At 43.6% G+C, this 20,487-nt stretch overlaps 2 protein-coding genes across 2 annotated transcripts in view; both read right to left on the bottom strand.

Annotated features, from left to right (window-relative positions):
• Positions 1 to 5,009: 5,009 nt before the first annotated feature.
• Positions 5,010 to 7,429, bottom strand: LOC125374027 (saposin-like protein 11). The gene is made up of 4 exons (XM_048384720.1): positions 7,422 to 7,429; positions 6,923 to 7,331; positions 6,584 to 6,841; positions 5,010 to 6,358 (listed from the first exon to the last, which is right to left on the bottom strand). The coding sequence occupies exons 1-4, from the start codon at positions 7,427 to 7,429 to the stop codon at positions 6,026 to 6,028; spliced, it is 1,008 nt and encodes a 335-aa protein (XP_048240677.1). The 3' UTR covers positions 5,010 to 6,025.
• Positions 7,111 to 20,487, bottom strand: part of LOC125374013 (helicase-like transcription factor) — a 36,740-nt gene continuing 23,363 nt past the window's right edge. Inside the window, exons 11-23 of the mRNA XM_048384697.1 lie at positions 16,964 to 17,353; positions 15,963 to 16,072; positions 15,126 to 15,269; positions 14,628 to 14,775; positions 13,734 to 13,869; positions 13,305 to 13,484; positions 12,404 to 12,534; positions 11,354 to 11,544; positions 9,777 to 9,887; positions 9,205 to 9,317; positions 8,671 to 8,851; positions 8,062 to 8,142; positions 7,111 to 7,661 (exon numbers count right to left, since the gene is read on the bottom strand). Coding sequence (XP_048240654.1) covers positions 7,509 to 7,661; positions 8,062 to 8,142; positions 8,671 to 8,851; positions 9,205 to 9,317; positions 9,777 to 9,887; positions 11,354 to 11,544; positions 12,404 to 12,534; positions 13,305 to 13,484; positions 13,734 to 13,869; positions 14,628 to 14,775; positions 15,126 to 15,269; positions 15,963 to 16,072; positions 16,964 to 17,353 — 2,069 coding nt within the window. The 3' untranslated portion in view covers positions 7,111 to 7,508. The remainder of the gene's footprint in view (positions 7,662 to 8,061; positions 8,143 to 8,670; positions 8,852 to 9,204; positions 9,318 to 9,776; positions 9,888 to 11,353; positions 11,545 to 12,403; positions 12,535 to 13,304; positions 13,485 to 13,733; positions 13,870 to 14,627; positions 14,776 to 15,125; positions 15,270 to 15,962; positions 16,073 to 16,963; positions 17,354 to 20,487) is intronic.

The raw sequence follows: 20,487 nt of genomic DNA, 5'->3' as shown, positions 1-20,487 counted from the left end.
CACCCACACTCACACTCACACTCACACCCACACTCACACCCACACTCACACCCACACTCACACTCACACCCATACTCACACCCACACTCACACTCACACTCACACCCACACTCACACCCACACTCACACCCACACTCACACTCACACCCATACTCACATCCACACTCACACTCACACTCACACCCACACTCACACTCACACCCACACTCACACCCACACCCACACTCACACTCACACCCACACTCACACTCACACCCATACTCACATCCACACTCACACTCACACTCACACCCACACTCACACTCACACCCACACTCACACTCACACCCACACCCACATCCACACTCACACCCACACCCACACCCACACTCACACCCACACTCACACCCACACTCACACCCACACTCACATCCACACCCACACTCACACTCACACCCATACTCACATCCACACTCACACTCACACTCACACCCACACTCACACCCACACTCACACCCACACTCACACTCACACCCATACTCACATCCACACTCACACTCACACTCACACCCACACCCACACTCACACCCACACTCACACCCACACTCACACTCACACCCATACTCACACCCACACTCACACTCACACTCACACCCACACTCACACCCACACTCACACTCACACCCATACTCACATCCACACTCACACTCACACTCACACCCACACTCACACCCACACTCACACCCACACTCACACCCACACTCACATCCACATCCACACCCATTTCCACACTCACACCCACACCCATACTCACATCCATATCCACACCCACACCCACACCCACACTCACACTCACACTCACACCCACACTAACACTCACACCCACACTCACACCCACACCCACACTCACACCCACACTCACACCCACACCCACACTCACACTCACACTCACACCCACACTCACACTCACACCCACACTCACACTCACACTCACACCCATACTCACACCCATACTCACACTCACACCCACACTCACACTCACATTCACACCCATACTCACACCCATACTCACACCCATACTCACACCCACACCCACACTCACACTCACACTCACACCCATACTCACACCCATACTCACACTCACACTCACACTCACACTCACACTCACACTCACACCCACACTCACACCCACACTCACACTCACACTCACACTCACACTCACACTCACACCCACACTCACACCCACACTCACACTCACACCCATACTCACATCCACACTCACACTCACACTCACACCCACACTCACACCCACACTCACACCCACACTCACACCCACACTCACATCCACATCCACACCCATTTCCACACTCACACCCACACCCATACTCACATCCATATCCACACCCACACCCACACCCACACTCACACTCACACTCACACCCACACTAACACTCACACCCACACTCACACCCACACCCACACTCACACCCACACTCACACCCACACCCACACTCACACTCACACTCACACCCACACTCACACTCACACCCACACTCACACTCACACTCACACCCATACTCACACCCATACTCACACTCACACCCACACTCACACTCACATTCACACCCATACTCACACCCATACTCACACCCATACTCACACCCACACCCACACTCACACTCACACTCACACCCATACTCACACCCATACTCACACTCACACTCACACTCACACTCACACTCACACCCACACTCACACCCACACTCACACTCACACTCACACTCACACTCACACTCACACCCACACTCACACCCACACTCACACCCACACTCACACTCACACCCACACTCACATCCACACTCACACTCACACTCACACCCACACTCACACCCACACTCACACCCACACTCACACCCACACTCACATCCACATCCACACCCATTTCCACACTCACACCCACACCCATACTCACATCCATATCCACACCCACACCCACACTCACACTCACACTCACACCCACACCCACACCCACACCCACACCCACACTCACACCCACACTCACACCCACACCCACACTCACACTCACACCCACACTCACACTCACACTCACACCCATACTCACACCCATACTCACACTCACACCCACACTCACACTCACACTCACACCCATACTCACACCCATAGTCACACCCATACTCACACCCACACCCACACTCACACTCACACTCACACCCATACTCACACCCATACTCACACTCACACTCACACTCACACTCACACTCACACCCACACTCACACCCACACTCACACTCACACTCACACTCACACTCACACCCACACTCACACTCACACTCACACCCACACTCACACCCACACCCACACTCACACTCACACCCACACCCACACCCACACCCACACCCACACTCACACCCACACCCACACCCACACTCACACTCACACTCACACTCACACCCACACCCACACCCACACTCACACTCACACCCACACTCACACTCACACCCACACTCACACCCACACCCACACTCACACCCACACTCACACTCACACCCACACTCACATCCACACTCACACTCACACTCACACCCACACTCACACCCACACTCACACCCACACTCACACCCACACTCACATCCACATCCACACCCATTTCCACACTCACACCCACACCCATACTCACATCCATATCCACACCCACACCCACACTCACACTCACACCCACACCCACACCCACACCCACACCCACACTCACACCCACACTCACACCCACACCCACACTCACACTCACACCCACACTCACACTCACACCCACACTCACACTCACACTCACACCCATACTCACACCCATACTCACACTCACACCCACACTCACACTCACACTCACACCCATACTCACACCCATAGTCACACCCATACTCACACCCACACCCACACTCACACTCACACTCACACCCATACTCACACCCATACTCACACTCACACTCACACTCACACTCACACCCACACTCACACCCACACTCACACTCACACTCACACTCACACTCACACCCACACTCACACTCACACTCACACCCACACTCACACCCACACCCACACTCACACTCACACCCACACCCACACCCACACCCACACCCACACTCACACCCACACCCACACCCACACTCACACTCACACTCACACTCACACCCACACCCACACCCACACTCACACTCACACCCACACTCACACTCACACCCACACTCACACCCACACCCACACTCACACTCACACTCACACCCACACCCACACCCACATCCACACTCACACTCACACCCATACTCACATCCATATCCACACCTACACCATCACTCACACCCACACTCACACCCACCCCAGGGTGGATCCTAGGTATCCCAACGAATCGAAGTGTTATACAAGACACTAGATCATCAAATAAGGTATTGATGCAAAATAATCTGTACTTTGTGAAATGAACGAAATTTCCAAGCTCATAAAATTGCTTACTTTTGATATTTGTGAATGTTTCTAACTTTGAGTATGACCTCAATCCTCTCTGCAGATATAAAACTTGATATGACGAACAGCCAGCTGCATAATACACTCCAGACTGCACAAGTGCGCTACTTCCTGTTTGATCTGATAGCCTTGTTATCAGACTCAGTCAGACTGCACAAGTGCGCTACTTCCTGTTTGATCTGATAGCCTTGTTATCAGACTCAGTCAGGCTGCAGCTTGGTAGAAGAACCAGATCAGTACATAGATTCACGTCCACAAAGCAGAGTCCACTGTACGATTCCAACTATGTCTCCAGCATGTGTTTATGAATCACTATCAAATAGTGACGATACCAGGTGTTGGCAAAGAGGTCAGCGTATCCTGCACCACAGTTGGTACCCGTCAAAAACACATGCAAAGGCGTGTCACACGTTCACCTGAATAAATGCAGGAACATGGTACAAGTCTCAATAGGAATTGCATCGAACATCAGTTTGGCAAGTGGAACACAAAAATGTGCACTGCTGGTTTTTGACGTTCACTGTTGGAACCCGGACACTAGTCTGTCTTACAGACCCTGATACAAATATATATCAAATACAGCCCATGCAAGTCTATAATGTTTGGCAAGTCTAGATTACTGCAGTATGAAGAGAGTCACTGGGCTCCCGTTTATTATATTTTTTTAAGATAACTGAACAACTGTTTTTTCGGTACGATATGTTCATTTCAGAGACTAGATGTTAGTCTACCCGGACACTAAATTTTCGGATAAATGAAGCATTTTATGAAGTATATTTTGTGTCACGTAAAGACTATTGGGTAGGTGTGCTTTCCGGATATTTGGATAAGCGGGGTTATGAGCAATAATCCATATATATCACGGCCGGGGAAATGGGATTCACACATTGTACCCATCTCGGGAATCGAACCCGGGTTTTCGACGTGACGAGCGAACGCTTTAACCACAAGGCTACCCTCCCGCCCCCTGCCTTTATGAATGCTAGGGGGAACACTAAGTCACCTTGGAGGACGTCAGATTGGTAACATTCTTCAAGGGCTTACTTGATTAAAAATATGTGTTTGATATGGAATACTGTTAGGGACATTCTCGCGATCTCGCATTCTCGCGATCTCGACCTTTGGAAACGAGCTACATATACCCAAAACACGAGAATGCGAGATCGCCAAATCTCGCGTTCTCGCGATCTCGCATTCTCGTGTTTTGGGCATATGTAGCTCGTTTCCAAAGGTCGAGATTGCGAGAATGCCCCTTACAGTATTCCATAGTTTGACACTGTGGCAGAAGCAGTATTTGTGATATATCACTAGATATAACGGAGAGCACACGTATCCACAGACCCAAATGTACTGCGAGTGCTATATTTGTTGGAGATCTATCACTTATATATTTACGTCCCTTGTACAACGTACAGTTATAGATTTATTGGTTGTGATGGAGGTTGGTAAGTTCTATATAGCTGTTAGACAGCATGTGTAAATTCATCAACACTGCATTAGTATTTAACGTTTTATTTAACAGCTTCAAGTAAAATATATTTTTATCAATATATCTGTATAAAAATTACAAATATGACAAAATAACAATCGATCATGGTCCCGCCTAGAATAATTCATGTAAACAGTAGAAAACAATATGGTTATAATATATAAGTTATTCATATCGCATAATAATACAATTTAGCTCAATGTATACACAGCGATAGGAAAAAGGACGGTACAAGTCTTTCTATGTATGTCATGAAGATTAACACATGGAATCACAGGTGTGGTCGCATTCTTTGATCCATGTTGTCCAGGAGTATATATACATATTGCACACACACGATGGCGTTAAACGTTGATACTGTAAATCGTGTGCTGAATAGTTCCTTATTTAACGAGGTAGGTTTACCTCAATGGTTAATGTATGCATTAAATATAACACGTCTACGCTGCCCAAACAGATTCCTTTGGGCGCAAAATCGAAACAGTGGCGAATAACGATACGAATTGGCCAATCATCCTGCCATGCGACATCGGCCCGTAAACAATCGAGTGTTGACCAGACGATCCGGTGATAGAGAGTCTGGACCAGACAATTCAAGTTCAGTTTCACTGAGGTCTCCATTGGCTTTGTTGTACAATATGCACTGGTATCGGACTGTCTTCAGATCTTGAGACTTCGTTGGATGAACTTATTATACATGAAACATGATAAATATATATATATATATATATGTATGTCAACCCACCCGTTCGTATGTGGCACACGTTAGCATATATCTGTCATGCTTTCAGAGTAATCGCTCTGCGAGTAAATGCAGCTTCCTCGATACAGTGGCATATGCTCTCAAAAATCTTTTTTTTCTCTCACATATTTAGTTTGAAAGGAGTGATATTTACATAGAAATGAACGTGCTCACGGTTTCTCGAACCTTCAAGAATTGTGAGGATAGTTTTGGTATGTTGTTTTCTGAATGCAGAAGACGGATGGCAATGGGAGTGGATGCAGACTTGGGATTGATTTGCATTATATATAGAATGAGTGGGTGGATGGTAATGGTGATGCTGGACGTGATTGTTTATGCCATGTTATGTTAATTGTAAATATAGTAGATAGATGTTTAGGAGATATTATGCCGATACTGTGAGGATGCAGTACAGGGATGTTAATGTTAGGATACAGTACAGTGATGTTTATGTGAGGATGCAGCACAGGGATGATTATGTGCGGATGGAGTACAGGGATGTTTATGTGCGGATGCAGTACAGGGATGTTAATGTTAGGATACAGTACAGTGATGTTTATGTGAGGATGCAGCACAGGGATGATTATGTGCGGATGGAGTACAGGGATGTTTATGTGCGGATGCAGTACAGGGATGTTAATGTTAGGATACAGCACAGGGATGTTTATGTGATGATGCAGCACAGGGATGATTATGTGCGGATGCAGTACAGGGATGTGCGGATGGAGTACAGGGATGTTAATGTGAGGATGCAGTACAGGGATGTTTATGCGCGGATGGAGTACAGGGATGTGCGGATAGAGTACAGGGATCTTTATGTGCGGATGCAGTACAGGGATGTGCGGATGCAGCACAGGGATGTTTATGTGAGGATGCAGTACAGGGATGTTTATGCGCGGATGGAGTACAGGGATGTTTATGTGAGGATGCAGCACAGGGATGTTTATGTGCGGATGGAGTACAGGGATGTGCGGATAGAGTACAGGGATCTTTATGTGCGGATGCAGTACAGGGATGTTTATGTTAGGATACAGTACAGGGATGTTTATGTGAGGATGCAGCACAGGGATGATTATGTGCGGATGGAGTACAGGGATGTTAATGTTAGGATACAGCACAGGGATGTTTATGTGATGATGCAGCAGAGGGATGATTATGTGCGGATGGAGTACAGGGATGTGCGGATGGAGTACAGGGATGTTAATGTTAGGATACAGCACAGGGATGTTTATGTGATGATGCAGCACAGGGATGATTATGTGCGGATGGAGTACAGGGATGTTAATGTTAGGATACAGCACAGGGATGTTGATGTGATGATGCAGCACAGGGATGATTATGTGCGGATACAGCACAGGGATGTTGATGTGATGGTGCAGTACAGGGATGTTTATGTGCGGATGCAGTACAGGGATGTTTATGTGAGGATGCAGAACAGGGATGTTTATGTGATGGTGCAGTACAGGGATGTTTATGTGCGGATGCAGTACAGGGATGTTTATGTGAGGATGCAGAACAGGTATGTTTATGTGAGGATGGAGTACAGGGATGTTTATGTGAGGATGCAGTATAAAAATAATCAGGGACCTTTACGGAATGTTGATTAGCGTTTTATCACGACATATGTTGATGTAACACATAAGTCGTAAGATTCAAATTCAGAATTCAGAATTCAACCAAAACATTGTCAGAGGTTCAGAATTCACACAAAGATCTTCAGTTGGTTGGAGAGACAGCAGTTTGTCCATCAGTGTCTGGCTGCAATCACAAGATGTTCATCAGGTTTCTGATATCACGTGTCCTCTGTTCGTTCCTCTCAGTGGTTGTCTGCTTCTTCTTGAAAGACTGCTGCATCAGCATCCTCTTCTTCTCCTGGAGGTCCAACATACGATCCTCAATAGTGTCCTCCGAGATGAACTGAAACAGTACATGCACCTCAGAACCTCACGCCTCACAGGACCAAATGAAATATACATGTATATAATCAACACGCTGATTACAACGTACCAAGCTGTATTCCAATATAAGTAATTAATTAACAGGCTCTGATTCCTTAACTAACATCACATACATTAACGTGAAACCTCACTATTCATTGCTTGATACGACCTCACTTTACACACCGAGTACATGCCTCGAATACAGATTACCATGATGGTATAGTCGCTTAAAGGTAAAATATTGGTCGTGTAGCCACGGAGAAGTATACCACGAAGGACCAAGTGATATGGCTATTTTTATTTCCATTATGGATATTTACTAATAATGCACATAAGATCCTAATCGAGATGCCCCGAGGAGGGAGCAAGAGAAATACCTTTGTGATCACGACATCTTTGGTCTGTCCCAGGCGGTGGCATCTGTCGAAGCACTGTTCCTCCGTGGCGGGGTTCCAGTGCTGGAGATCACAGAGGGGGTTACATCACACAGCAGCAATTATGTCAGGTATAACAATTTAAAAAATGATAAAACAATAATGGATGTACTCCATACATAAGAATATTTATCTATAAACAAAAAACTATATGGTATGATGTCAGGGTCGTTTTATTATTATTATAGTGGGTGTGTGTATTTCCGATTAGATTCCACATTATTGTTATCTTCTTATCTAGCTATAGTCTGACATGGATCCATTCAAAATACGGGTGGCCCAGTCGCCAAAGGCGCCGCGATTCGCTGTGCAGAGTTGCGTCCCTTGGGCACGCCAGAAACCTATGATTGTGGGTTCGAATCCCGGATTATGTTTCTAGGTTTGTCAGCACCATACCCGTGCTCGTGGGTTTCACCGAAGTGGTAAACGTCTGAGACCTGCATCATTTCTGGCTTTCCTCCCACATTAAGCTGACACGCCGTGATATAACTGGAACACTGTTAAAAGCGGCGTTAAACCCAACTCACTCGCTAACTGACTCTGGATTCTTACCGGCTCCATGAGGAACACCCTGGACGCTGCAGTCAGGTTGAGACCCACGCCACCCGCACGTAGGGAGATGAGGAAGATGGTGGGAGATCCCGGCTCAGTGTCAGAGAACTTATTGACAGCTTCCATGCGGTGTGCGGCAGACATTTTGCCGTCCAATCTCACAAATCTGAACTTGAGCTCTCTAAGGGCAAAAGGCACAGAAAAATCAATAATATAGTCAGTGGTCCATATGTTTGTAGGATCTAGTAGTGTCGGATATTTCATATCTGATTAAGGCGAAAGACACATCTGGCTGGTCCATGTTGATGAAATATTGGTAAGATCTCGTAGTGTTGGATATTTCATATCTGATCAAGACGAAAGACTCATTTGTCACTTCAAAAGAACCAGGGTAAATGAAGCACTGACTTGTCCATATTAATGCAAAAGGATCTCTTGTGTGAGTTCTTTCCTATTTAAAATTACGCGAGAGATATTCCTGACACTTACGACTTCATGATGGATCTGAGACATGCGCAATGAGCAGGATCCTACCTGAGTGGTGTCTCTATGAGCGTCAGGAAAGAGGTGAACTGGGAGACCACCAAACTCTTTTCAGATGGGTCTTCACTTCTCAGGTTCACTAGGGCACTCATCAGGGCATCCACCTGCATCAGGTCAGGTACAGTTGATAAAAATAACATATACCCTAAACTACGGTTATAACGAACTCAAAGGAACCACTAATATTTGTTTGATATAACCGTAGTTCGTTATAAGTATATAAACAGCAAATGGCCGAGACCAAAAAATATGTTCGTTATATCCGTCAGTTCGTTAAAAGCGTGTTCGTGATAAACGTAGATTACTGTACCGAACACGTTTCATCAATAATCATCTTGGTGTGTGGACGTCATATATTTGCTAAATTAACCTTTGAAAATTTCATGGTGTAAACGTTATGCCATTGAAGAGAGACGTTTTCTTAACCATCTCTATCGTGTTATAATATCCTCATGTATTTTCTATTTAATCCTTGATGAATATTCAGCTTGCATACATTGTTAAGTATTTTTCTAAGGATAACTTCAAACAGTGCATGATATGTATGTTCTGGACAGTCCTACCTTTGTACTCGATTTCCAGTCGCCGTAGATCTGAGGTTCTGGTTGCATTGGCAGGTCTATTATCTGGTCCTCTGATAAAGGAGCGCGACACAAGGGACAGGTGGCAGAACCCTGGAACAACAGAGTACATACATCACTCTGGACGTTTGTACCATACACGTTCTGTTTGTTTGTTTGTTTATTTTGTTTAACGCCGCACTCAGAAATACTCCAGCTATATGTCCTATGTTTAAAAATAATGGAGTATGGACCAGACGATCCAGTGATTAATATCATGAGCATCGATATACACAAGTGGGATACGGTGACATGCATCAACCAAGTCAGCGAGCATGACCACCCGATCCCGTCAGTCGCCACTTACGACAAGCATTGGTTGCTAAAGACCTATATTTAAGCCTGATCTTCATGGGTCTACCATAAACGTGAACAGGATGGACGCAGATTGTATCCACTGCGAGTCCTACTGGACACACAACAAAATGGATGTGGATCTCCAATGTATTTGGTTCTGAAACTACCAATGTATCATATCGTACCTAGAATGTGTGATGTGGGCATGACACATGAACAGTTTCGATAAGCATATCCCTGTATAAGTGATCGGGGTGAATGAGGGAATGTTGTGTATTGCCGCAATCAGTCATATTCCAGCTATATCACAGCGGTCTGTAAGTAATCAATTTTGGACAGAGAGACAAGTGACTGAAAACATGGTAACCACCAGCACCGTCGGGTACGATAACAAAAAAACCCAGGGAAATCACAGTGCTTAACCAGCCGACCCAATTCAGTAGGCTCGTCTAACCAACCGTGGTGTGTTTGGGACTAATACGAACCCCATGGGGATAATGATGGGGGCACATAGCTTATGGGATGCAGCTAATTTGTAGCTTGTTCCTATGATGACAGAGTTGGAAAGAGCTGACAAGGGTCTGACATTATTACACCTCAGTGTTAACACTCTGAGATACTTACCTTCTCTGTGACATTATTACACCTCAGTGTTAACACTCTGAGATACTTACCTTCTCTGTGACATTATTACACCTCATTGTTAACACTCTGAGATACTTACCTTCTTTGTGACATTATTACACCTTAGTGTTAACACGCTGAGATACTTACCTTCTCTGTGACATTATTACACCTCATTGTTAACACTCTGAGATACTTACCTTCTCTGTGACATTATTACACCTCATTTATAACACTCTGAGATACTTACCTTCTCTGTGACATTATTACACCTCAGTGTTAACACTCTGAGACACTTACCTTCTCTGTGACATTATTACACCTCAGTGTTAACACTCTGAGACACTTACCTTCTCTGTGACATTATTACCCTCAGTGTTAACACTCTGAGATACTTACCTTCTCTGTGACATTATTAAACCTCACTGTTAACACTCTGAGACACTTACCTTCTCTGTGACATTATTACACCTCACTGTTAACACTCTGAGAAACTTACCTTCTCTGTGACATTATTACACCTCACAGTTAGCACTCTGAGATAATTACCTTCTCTGTGACATTATTACACCTCAGTGTTAACACTCTGAGACACTTACCTTCTCTGAGTGTTCCATGTGTTTGATGGCGTTGAGGATACATGTCTGACAGAAGTAATGTGCACACGGTAGTATCACTGGCGTCTTCAGGACGTCCACACACACAGAACACTCCTCCTCGGACTCGCTGATCACCTTCAGTCTGTCGACCAGTTTCTCACGCTTTTTTTCGCTGTCTTCTTCTTCAGAATCTGAAAATGATTACAATCCTTTTGTATTGGGAACAGCTATATGGCAAGTTTGGAAAGGATGACATCTTTATATGTATTCCAACCCTCACTAACTAGACAACTTTGGTCAAAGTGATTTTTGCTCTGGAAAAAGTGAGAAGAATGGAATTGTTTTGTTTACAGGAGAAATGTAAGGCCACAGTACAATGTATTCACAAGGTATGCATGGTATATAAATTGATATCCGGAATACATCATGCATACAGTACTTTCTTATATATGTTATGATGATATATTTACTTACAAACACAACATTCTTTTCTACAGCACTTGATGTACATACTTTATATATTGATAAACCATGAAGTCGTAGGATACAGACCCAACTTTAGCAAGTGTAACGTGACGTTTTGCAACAGTTACAAAATTAAGATCTTCACACAAAAAGGGGATATGTGTTTGTACATTACTTATGTTTTCACTTTTCTAACCTTTTGCCGTTTGAAGTAGTAACGATTTAAATCATTTATATGTCAAACACCCTGATCAATCCGTTTGTATAAGAGGAGACGAGTCTCCTGGTTTGTTGTATTTCTGACTTAATGAGTGAGTGAGTTTGGTTTTACGCCGCTTTTAGCAATATTCCAGCAAAATCACGGCGGGGGACACCAGAAATGGGATTCACACATTGTACCCATGTCGGGATTCGAACCCGGGTCTTCGGCGTGACGAGCGAACTAACCACTAGGCTACCCGCTCGCCCCTCTGACTGAATGAGAACAGTCAACATACAATTCCCAATCGTTTCTAGACAGCGTAAAGCTGGACAACAGAAAGCAATGACAGCATGTGACTTTTTGAGAAAAGTAAACAGACATACCCGAGTCTTCACTAGGGAGGCAATAGCCATTGGCAGGCAACAGGTAGCTATGGCAACACATTTGACGTAGTCTGAGCATGATCTCCAAGACAAGTATATACTTCTTTAAAAGCATGTTGTTCCGAACATAGCTGGAAAAGATTATCAACAATATACAATGTGAACAAGCATGTCGTAAAAGGCAACTCTACCAATATGTACACTGATATAACGTTGACCAGTTTTGATACTGTGAGGCCTGTAGTTCAAAGGCAAATCCGGTCTTTGTATGCATTTCCTACCGTATTTGCGTTTGTTTCAAAGATGTAAAATCCTACTTTTGGCCCTGTGTGATACAAAGCTTGATCAGTCTCGATAATGTATGGTCTGTCTATAGTTTTTCCTCTGGTGTAATGCAGTTATCTCTAGCCATGATGAAATTCAGTATTTCATATATTACTTGCAAACTAGTGAGTGCGTGAGTGAATGAGTATGGTTTTACGCCGCTTTTAACACTATTCCAGCAATATCACGGCGGGTGACACAAGAAATGGGCTTCACACATTGTGCCCATGTCGGGAATTAAACCCGGGTCTTCGGCGTAACTAGCGAACGCTTTAACCATTAGGCTACCCGACCGCCCCACTTGAAAACTATATCTTCATATCGTCAACAGCCTTTGTGACCCTCCTTGATAATCAGAATCAGTTTCATGCTGGAGTGTTTTAAGTGACCGACTTTCTTAGGTTCAGTTATTTTAGAAGGGTGGTCTTTTTAAATATGAATAATTAACAATCGGGAAACAGAGTGCTTTCTGTAGAGAAAGTGTCGCTTTAGACAGGGCTAGGAAATCAGATCAGTGGGATTGCATTAAATGTATTCGCTGTGCGTTGACAGCGGAAAAACGCTCAGTGCCACTTACTTCTTTATCTGGACCTTCCCCTGCTCCTCCATCGACTTGTACCTCCGGCTCTCCTCGTCCGACATCTTGATTCGCTCCATGTACACTTCTCTCTTGGGCAGCTTCACAAGAGGCTCTCCTTCTACCAGAGTGTTCTTTGTCCTTCGCATTGCGATGTTACCCATCAGGTGCTGGACACGTCTGAAAACGATCATATCATTAAACAGTAATATATTTTCAATAATCAGTGTATAGATAGTTCATACCAGTATGTGGATATACACCGCAACTATCCCTGCAATCACATCTACCAGGGACTCGTTGCACAAAAAGATCTTAGCGCTACGACTGTCGTAAGTCAATGTTAAAGTATGGGAGTTATTCTGAGTCAAAGACCCAGAGTATCGAAATGTTCCAAGGTCTGTAGGACCACGACTGCCCAGTACCTACTTGAAGGCTATCCTCTTCCCACGTTGCAGCGGTTTTTCCAACAGACTTTGCCACCAGTGCCTCTCGTTGAGAGGTGTTACGTTTAGGAAACTGATGAGCGGCCACAGATCCAGCATCCTGTTCTGGATGGGTGTACCTGGAAGACGGGGAACAGTCAACGTGAATAACATACAAAGGTTAGGGTGAGTGAGTGTGTGATTTAACGCCTCTTTGAACAGTACATCGGGTCTAGCGTATCAGATTGATGAGGCAGTGAAGCGACGTGGTGCCATCCTTAGTGAGTGTGTGAGGTAAACGCCTCTTTGTACAGTACATCAGGTCTAGCGTATCAGATTGATGAGGCAGTGAAGCGACGTGGTGCCATCCTTAGTGAGTGTGTGAGGTAAACGCCTCTTTGTACAGTACATCAGGTCTAGCGTATCAGATTGATGAGACAGGAAAGCGACGTGGTGCCATCCTAAGACGTTTACCACTTTGGTGAAATACACGGGTAGGGTCCGTCCCACAAAGCTATCGTAGCGCTAAGGTGATCGTAACTCCCATACTTTAACATACATTTACGACTGTCGTAGCGCTACGATCGCTTTGTGGGTGGGGCCCTGGAGAACTAAAAACATGATCAGGAGAGTCTTGGTGGCCAGGTTGATGTACACTAATGGGAAGATTGTCTGTGGTCCATTCATATAATTTCAACAGCTTTTGGACCTTTACGCCAAGTGGAATCTGTTTCGGCAGAAAATCTAGGCTGCTTATTCTCTTGCATTGACAATTCATATTTACATCTATTTCTTTTGTGTGGTGTTTTTTCACATAACCAATGTGACATTAGATGTCTGGAGACATATTGTATGTGACACGTTCAACAAGCGTGTCATTAGTAGTTGTCTGTCTCACCTGTGAGCACCCACTTGCGTTGTGACTGAAGGGTAAGCACGGCTTTGGTTTGCTTCGCTTTGGGGTTCCTGATGCAATGACCTTCGTCCAACACAACGCGTAGCCACTCTATCGTCATCAGCGGGGACAACCCAGTCGTCAGATACTCCTGAAAGTAGCAACAACCTGCATACTGCGATGTCTTCACGAACTTGTGATGTTGAAACGTTGAAATATCAAGTGCATTATATTCCAGGTTTGCAATGTGTGTCAGGATGTAACACCAGTGTAACTACACTGAGCGCCCCGGATCTTGTGTGTTTTAGTTACATAGAGTAGGTCGGTGTATGGTACATGGTATTCTGCAGTGTGTGTCAGGGTGTTACACCAGTGTAACTACACCGAGCGCCCTGAGCAGGATCTGGTGTGTTTCTGTAACATCGAGTAGGTCGGTGTATGGCACATGGTATTCCATGTTTATCTGCAGTAGGTATCAGGATGTACCAGGACAATACTTACTTTAAACTCACTGAGCAGGATGCCGTACGTTGTGATGACTACATCCTTCTGCTTCAGAAGATTGACATCCTTACACCGCTGGTTGCCATAGTAAAGGTGGACGTCAATGTGGACGTTTGGATGGGCGTGTTCTTCAAGCTGACCCTGTAAACAATAAAGTCACATCAATCAATCCAGGGGCGGTCGGTAGCCTAGTGGTTAAAGCGTTGGCTCGTCACGCCGAAAACAAGGGTTCGATTCCCGACATTGGTATAATGAGTGAAAACCATTGCTGGTGTCCCCCGCCGTGATATTGCTGGAATATTGCTAAAAGAAAAAGGTGTTAAACCATACTCACTCAAGTCTAATCCGTGCAACTATTATAATTTCCATATTGTGTTAACAATAGTTTATATTCTATTTTTGTTTACATTCAAATAAAAATGTAATGGAAAAAATACATGCTGCAACTTGGTGACACATATCTCACACATCATTTCTTAAACCCTTGCATCGATCTACTACGGTCGGCTCGCGATATATTTGTGACAAGAAATCCAAAATTGATTCTCCTTTGATGTTCAAAATGTGTCTTTCTAGTGACGTTTTTCTGAGTGCGGATGTCTCTATTCATTGTTCAAATAAATACAGTCCCAGGTTGTTTGGCTGGAAATTCCTAAATTGTAGGATTAACTGTAGTCTCCTAGTCGACCATACCATACCAACGTCATCGTTGCAGGCCGACCCATGTATACCTGACGAGTTTCGTGTTTGCATTAGTGCGATTGTAATACAGTCGGCCAAGGTTGGACTAAGACTCCTGTAGGCCGTGAACCTCCTGCTGTAATATACCCTCACCTGCCAGTTACTCATCACGCTCAAGGGGCAGATAATCAAGGTACCGCGTGGGTCGCAGTCTTCACTGAGTGTCCGCCCTCGTTCGTCACAGTGATTTGCTGTCATGAAGTCTGAAAATAAAGCGAGAAAATTCTTTCCATATCCAATAGAAACATCTGCATTACACAGAGTCGATTGTGCGATTCAGACTATTCCATGAGCATGTGTTTATGAATCACTACCAAATAGTGACACCGGGTGTTCGAAAAAAGGTGAGCGTATCCTGACCCACCGATGGAACCCGTCACAAACACATGCAAAGGCAAGTCAATTATTCACCTGAAAAAAGACGGGAACATATGGTACAAGTCCAAGTAGGGAATTGCATCGGACGTCATTTTTGTCACTGATGCTTCACATTGGAAAAAGGTCCTCCACATCTAACATGCTTTGCTTTTTTAAAGCTTTACTGTGGCCTTGAAAGTTGTAACCTTGATCAAACAACTTCTGAGCATGAGTCGTATGACGCTCTTTGAAATCTTGGTAGAAAGAGCATACTCGATTGTATCTCAAAAGTTGTGAAATGTAAACACCAAAGGCTGGAGCTGCTGGAATATTGCTCGACATGAAGGTAAAGTTAACTATTGAAAAGTTGAAGTCATCCCTCTTGCCATGCAGTCTTGTGGAGAGTGTTTTGTCACTCTAAATCTTTGTGCATAGATATACATACGAAACAGATGAGGCGGCCTCACTGGTCTCCTTTATTTCTAGTTCAGGTGGGTAAATCAGTCGAACGGAATTGACCATTTGAATGTTATTGAACAATATCAGATCATCGATATATCAGAAGCCTAAGTTAGACTTCTTGGCAAAATTACCTTGTTTTGATTTGGACAATCCGACATGTCTCGTACAGGAGGAGGGTCAACAATACAAAGCACAATTTATATATGAAATGAAGGGACACTTATTCGGTTCCAAATAGGGTTAAGGCTTACTATAATCACGTCAATGATGCTCACCCTTCATGTCCGAGTCTGCATCACAGACTTCCTCCTCCTCTTCCTCCTCTTCCTCCTTACTCTCGACATCCGGAAGTTCATCTTCATCAGAGAAGGTCAGAGGTGTTTCCTCACACGTGTTTTGCGGATGTGCCTCACTTCTACAGATCGGATGCTTAACATCCGTGTCAACGTCCTCCGACTTTACTTTGCTCACATCGTCGGTGATGTCCTGCATGCATGTATCTGAGTCGCCACTGTCGTCCATGTTGACGTCTTCACCTGTCTTCCTATCAGAATCATCGGTAACCTTGTCCTGTGAGCTAGGGTGGCTATAGGATTCCTGTTCTGCGGGCGGCCTGTCTAGATGCAGTTTTCTCCATTTTGACTCTTCATATTTCGATGGGGAAGCTGGAACGTGACAAAACATGACATGTTAGAACAGAACTCACCGGTAATATAAAACAACACGGAAGGTACATATACTCAAAGAAACGTGAACCATAGAAACATATAGAGAAGTATGTACGCTAAGAAGAGATGTTTACAATGTGTGTCACATAATGACATAACTAACAATCAGCCACGTGTTACCACAGCGTGTCTTTATTTTTATCACGATATGCTGCACGTGATTTCCAAACTTTAGACACTAATCCTGCACGAGACAAATGGTGCATCTCGAATCATGGATCTAAGACGTCACATGTGATGCGTTCATGGACGTCGGTTCACACAACATAACAGTATATTCGTTTGTGCATCGAACCAATCTAATATCTCTTGAATGTGAGTAATTCTTCATATATTAACCAACATGTATGGTATTCGCGTTTCTTCTGGCAGTAAGATAATAGAAGCACATCCAACAACTGATCATATACAGCAGTAGTTGACAGCATGAAGATTCTACAGTGTTTTATTATACACAGCACCTCCAACAACTGATCATGTACAGCAGTAGTTGACAGCATGAAGGTTATACAGTGTTTTATTATACACAGCACCTCCAACAACTGATCATATACAGCAGTAGTTGACAGCATGAAGATTATACAGTGTTTTATTATACACAGCACCTCCAACAACTGATCATATACAGCAGTAGTTGACAGCATGAAGATTATACAGTATTTTATTATACACAGCACCTCCAACAACTGATCATGTACAGCAGTAGTTGACAGCATGAAGATTATACAGTGTTTTATTATACACAGCACCTCCAACAACTGATCATATACAGCAGTAGTTGACAGCATGAAGATTATACAGTGTTTTATTATACACAGCACCTCCAACAACTGATCATGTACAGCAGTAGTTGACAGCATGAAGATTATACAGTGTTTTATTATACACAGCACCTCCAACAACTGATCATGTACAGCAGTAGTTGACAGCTTGAAGATTATACAGTGTTTTATTATACACAGCACCTCCAACAACTGATCATGTACAGCAGGTGTTGACAGCATGAAGATTATACAGTGTTTTATTATACACAGCACCTCCAACAACTGATCATGTACAGCAGTAGTTGACAGCATGAAGATTCTACAGTGTTTTATTATACACAGCACCTCCAACAACTGATCATGTACAGCAGTAGTTGACAGCATGAAGATTCTACAGTGTTTTATTATACACAGCACCTCCAACAACTGATCATGTACAGCAGTAGTTGACAGCATGAAGATTCTACAGTGTTTTATTATACACAGCACCATCAACAACTGATCATGTACAGCAGTAGTTGACAGCATGAAGATTATACAGTGTTTTATTATACACAGCACCTCCAACAACTGATCATATACAGCAGTAGTTGACAGCATGAAGATTATACAGTGTTTTATTATACACAGCACCTCCAACAACTGATCATGTACAGCAGTAGTTGACAGCATGAAGATTATACAGTGTTTTATTATACACAGCACCTCCAACAACTGATCATGTACAGCAGTAGTTGACAGCATGAAGATTATACAGTGTTTTATTATACACAGCACCTCCATCAACTGATCATGTACAGCAGTAGTTGACAGCATGAAGATTATACAGTGTTTTATTATACACAGCACCTCCAACAACTGATCATGTACAGCAGTAGTTCACAGCATGAAGGTTATACAGTGTTTTATTATACACAGCACCTCCAACAACTGATCATATACAGCAGTAGTTGACAGCATGAAGATTATACAGTGTTTTATTATACACAGCACCTCCAACAACTGATCATATACAGCAGTAGTTGACAGCATGAAGATTATACAGTGTTTTATTATACACAGCACCTCCAACAACTGATCATGTACAGCAGTAGTTGACAGCATGAAGATTATACAGTGTTTTATTATACACAGCACCTCCAACAACTGATCATGTACAGCAGTAGTTGACAGCATGAAGATTATACAGTGTTTTATTATACACAGCACCTCCAACAACTGATCATGTACAGCAGTAGTTGACAGCATGAAGATTATACAGTGTTTTATTATACACAGCACCTCCATCAACTGATCATGTACAGCAGTAGTTGACAGCATGAAGATTATACAGTGTTTTATTATACACAGCACCTCCAACAACTGATCATGTACAGCAGTAGTTGACAGCATGAAGATTATACAGTGTTTTATTATACACAGCACCTCCAACAACTGATCATGTACAGCAGTAGTTGACAGCATGAAGATTATACAGTGTTTTATTATACACAGCACCTCCAACAACTGATCATGTACAGCAGTAGTTGACAGCATGAAGATTATACAGTGTTTTATTATACACAGCACCTCCAACAACTGATCATGTACAGCAGTAGTTGACAGCATGAAGATTATACAGTGTTTTATTATACACAGCACCTCCATCAACTGATCATGTACAGCAGTAGTTGACAGCATGAAGATTATACAGTGTTTTATTATACACAGCACCTCCAACAACTGATCATGTACAGCAGTAGTTGACAGCATGAAGATTATACAGTGTTTTATTATACACAGCACCTCCAACAACTGATCATGTACAGCAGTAGTTGACAGCATGAAGATTATACAGTGTTTTATTATACACAGCACCTCCAACAACTGATCATGTACAGCAGTAGTTGACAGCATGAAGATTATACAGTGTTTTGTTATACACAGCATCATCAACAACTGATCATGTACAGCAGTAGTTGACAGCATGAAGATTATACAGTGTTTTATTATACACAGCACCATCAACTAGCATATACAGCAACTACCGCAGTTTGAAATGATCAGTGCGTGCAGCTGTAAGTTTGTAAGCATTTATAGCAATCGGTGTATACAATGACTGTCTAAATTCTATACAGCATCTGCCGAGGTTCAGCATTACCTGATCGTATACAGCGATCAGAGCAATTTATGAACAGCCATTTCAACCTCGATGTGTGATGATGCTATATGACATACTGGTTCTATTCACGATATATTTGAATACAAAGAATAGGAAAATGTAATCCTTGATAAAAAAAAAAGACCGTCTCAGTCTAGTGGTAGAGC

This window comes from Haliotis rufescens, unplaced genomic scaffold (assembly GCF_023055435.1).
Source record: "Haliotis rufescens isolate VD_foot unplaced genomic scaffold, xgHalRufe1.0.p SCAF_50, whole genome shotgun sequence".
In the NCBI taxonomy this organism is placed as follows: domain Eukaryota; kingdom Metazoa; phylum Mollusca; class Gastropoda; order Lepetellida; family Haliotidae; genus Haliotis; species Haliotis rufescens.
Note: the sequence above shows the minus strand (reverse complement) of the source record. Positions and strands in the feature narration are given on the sequence as shown.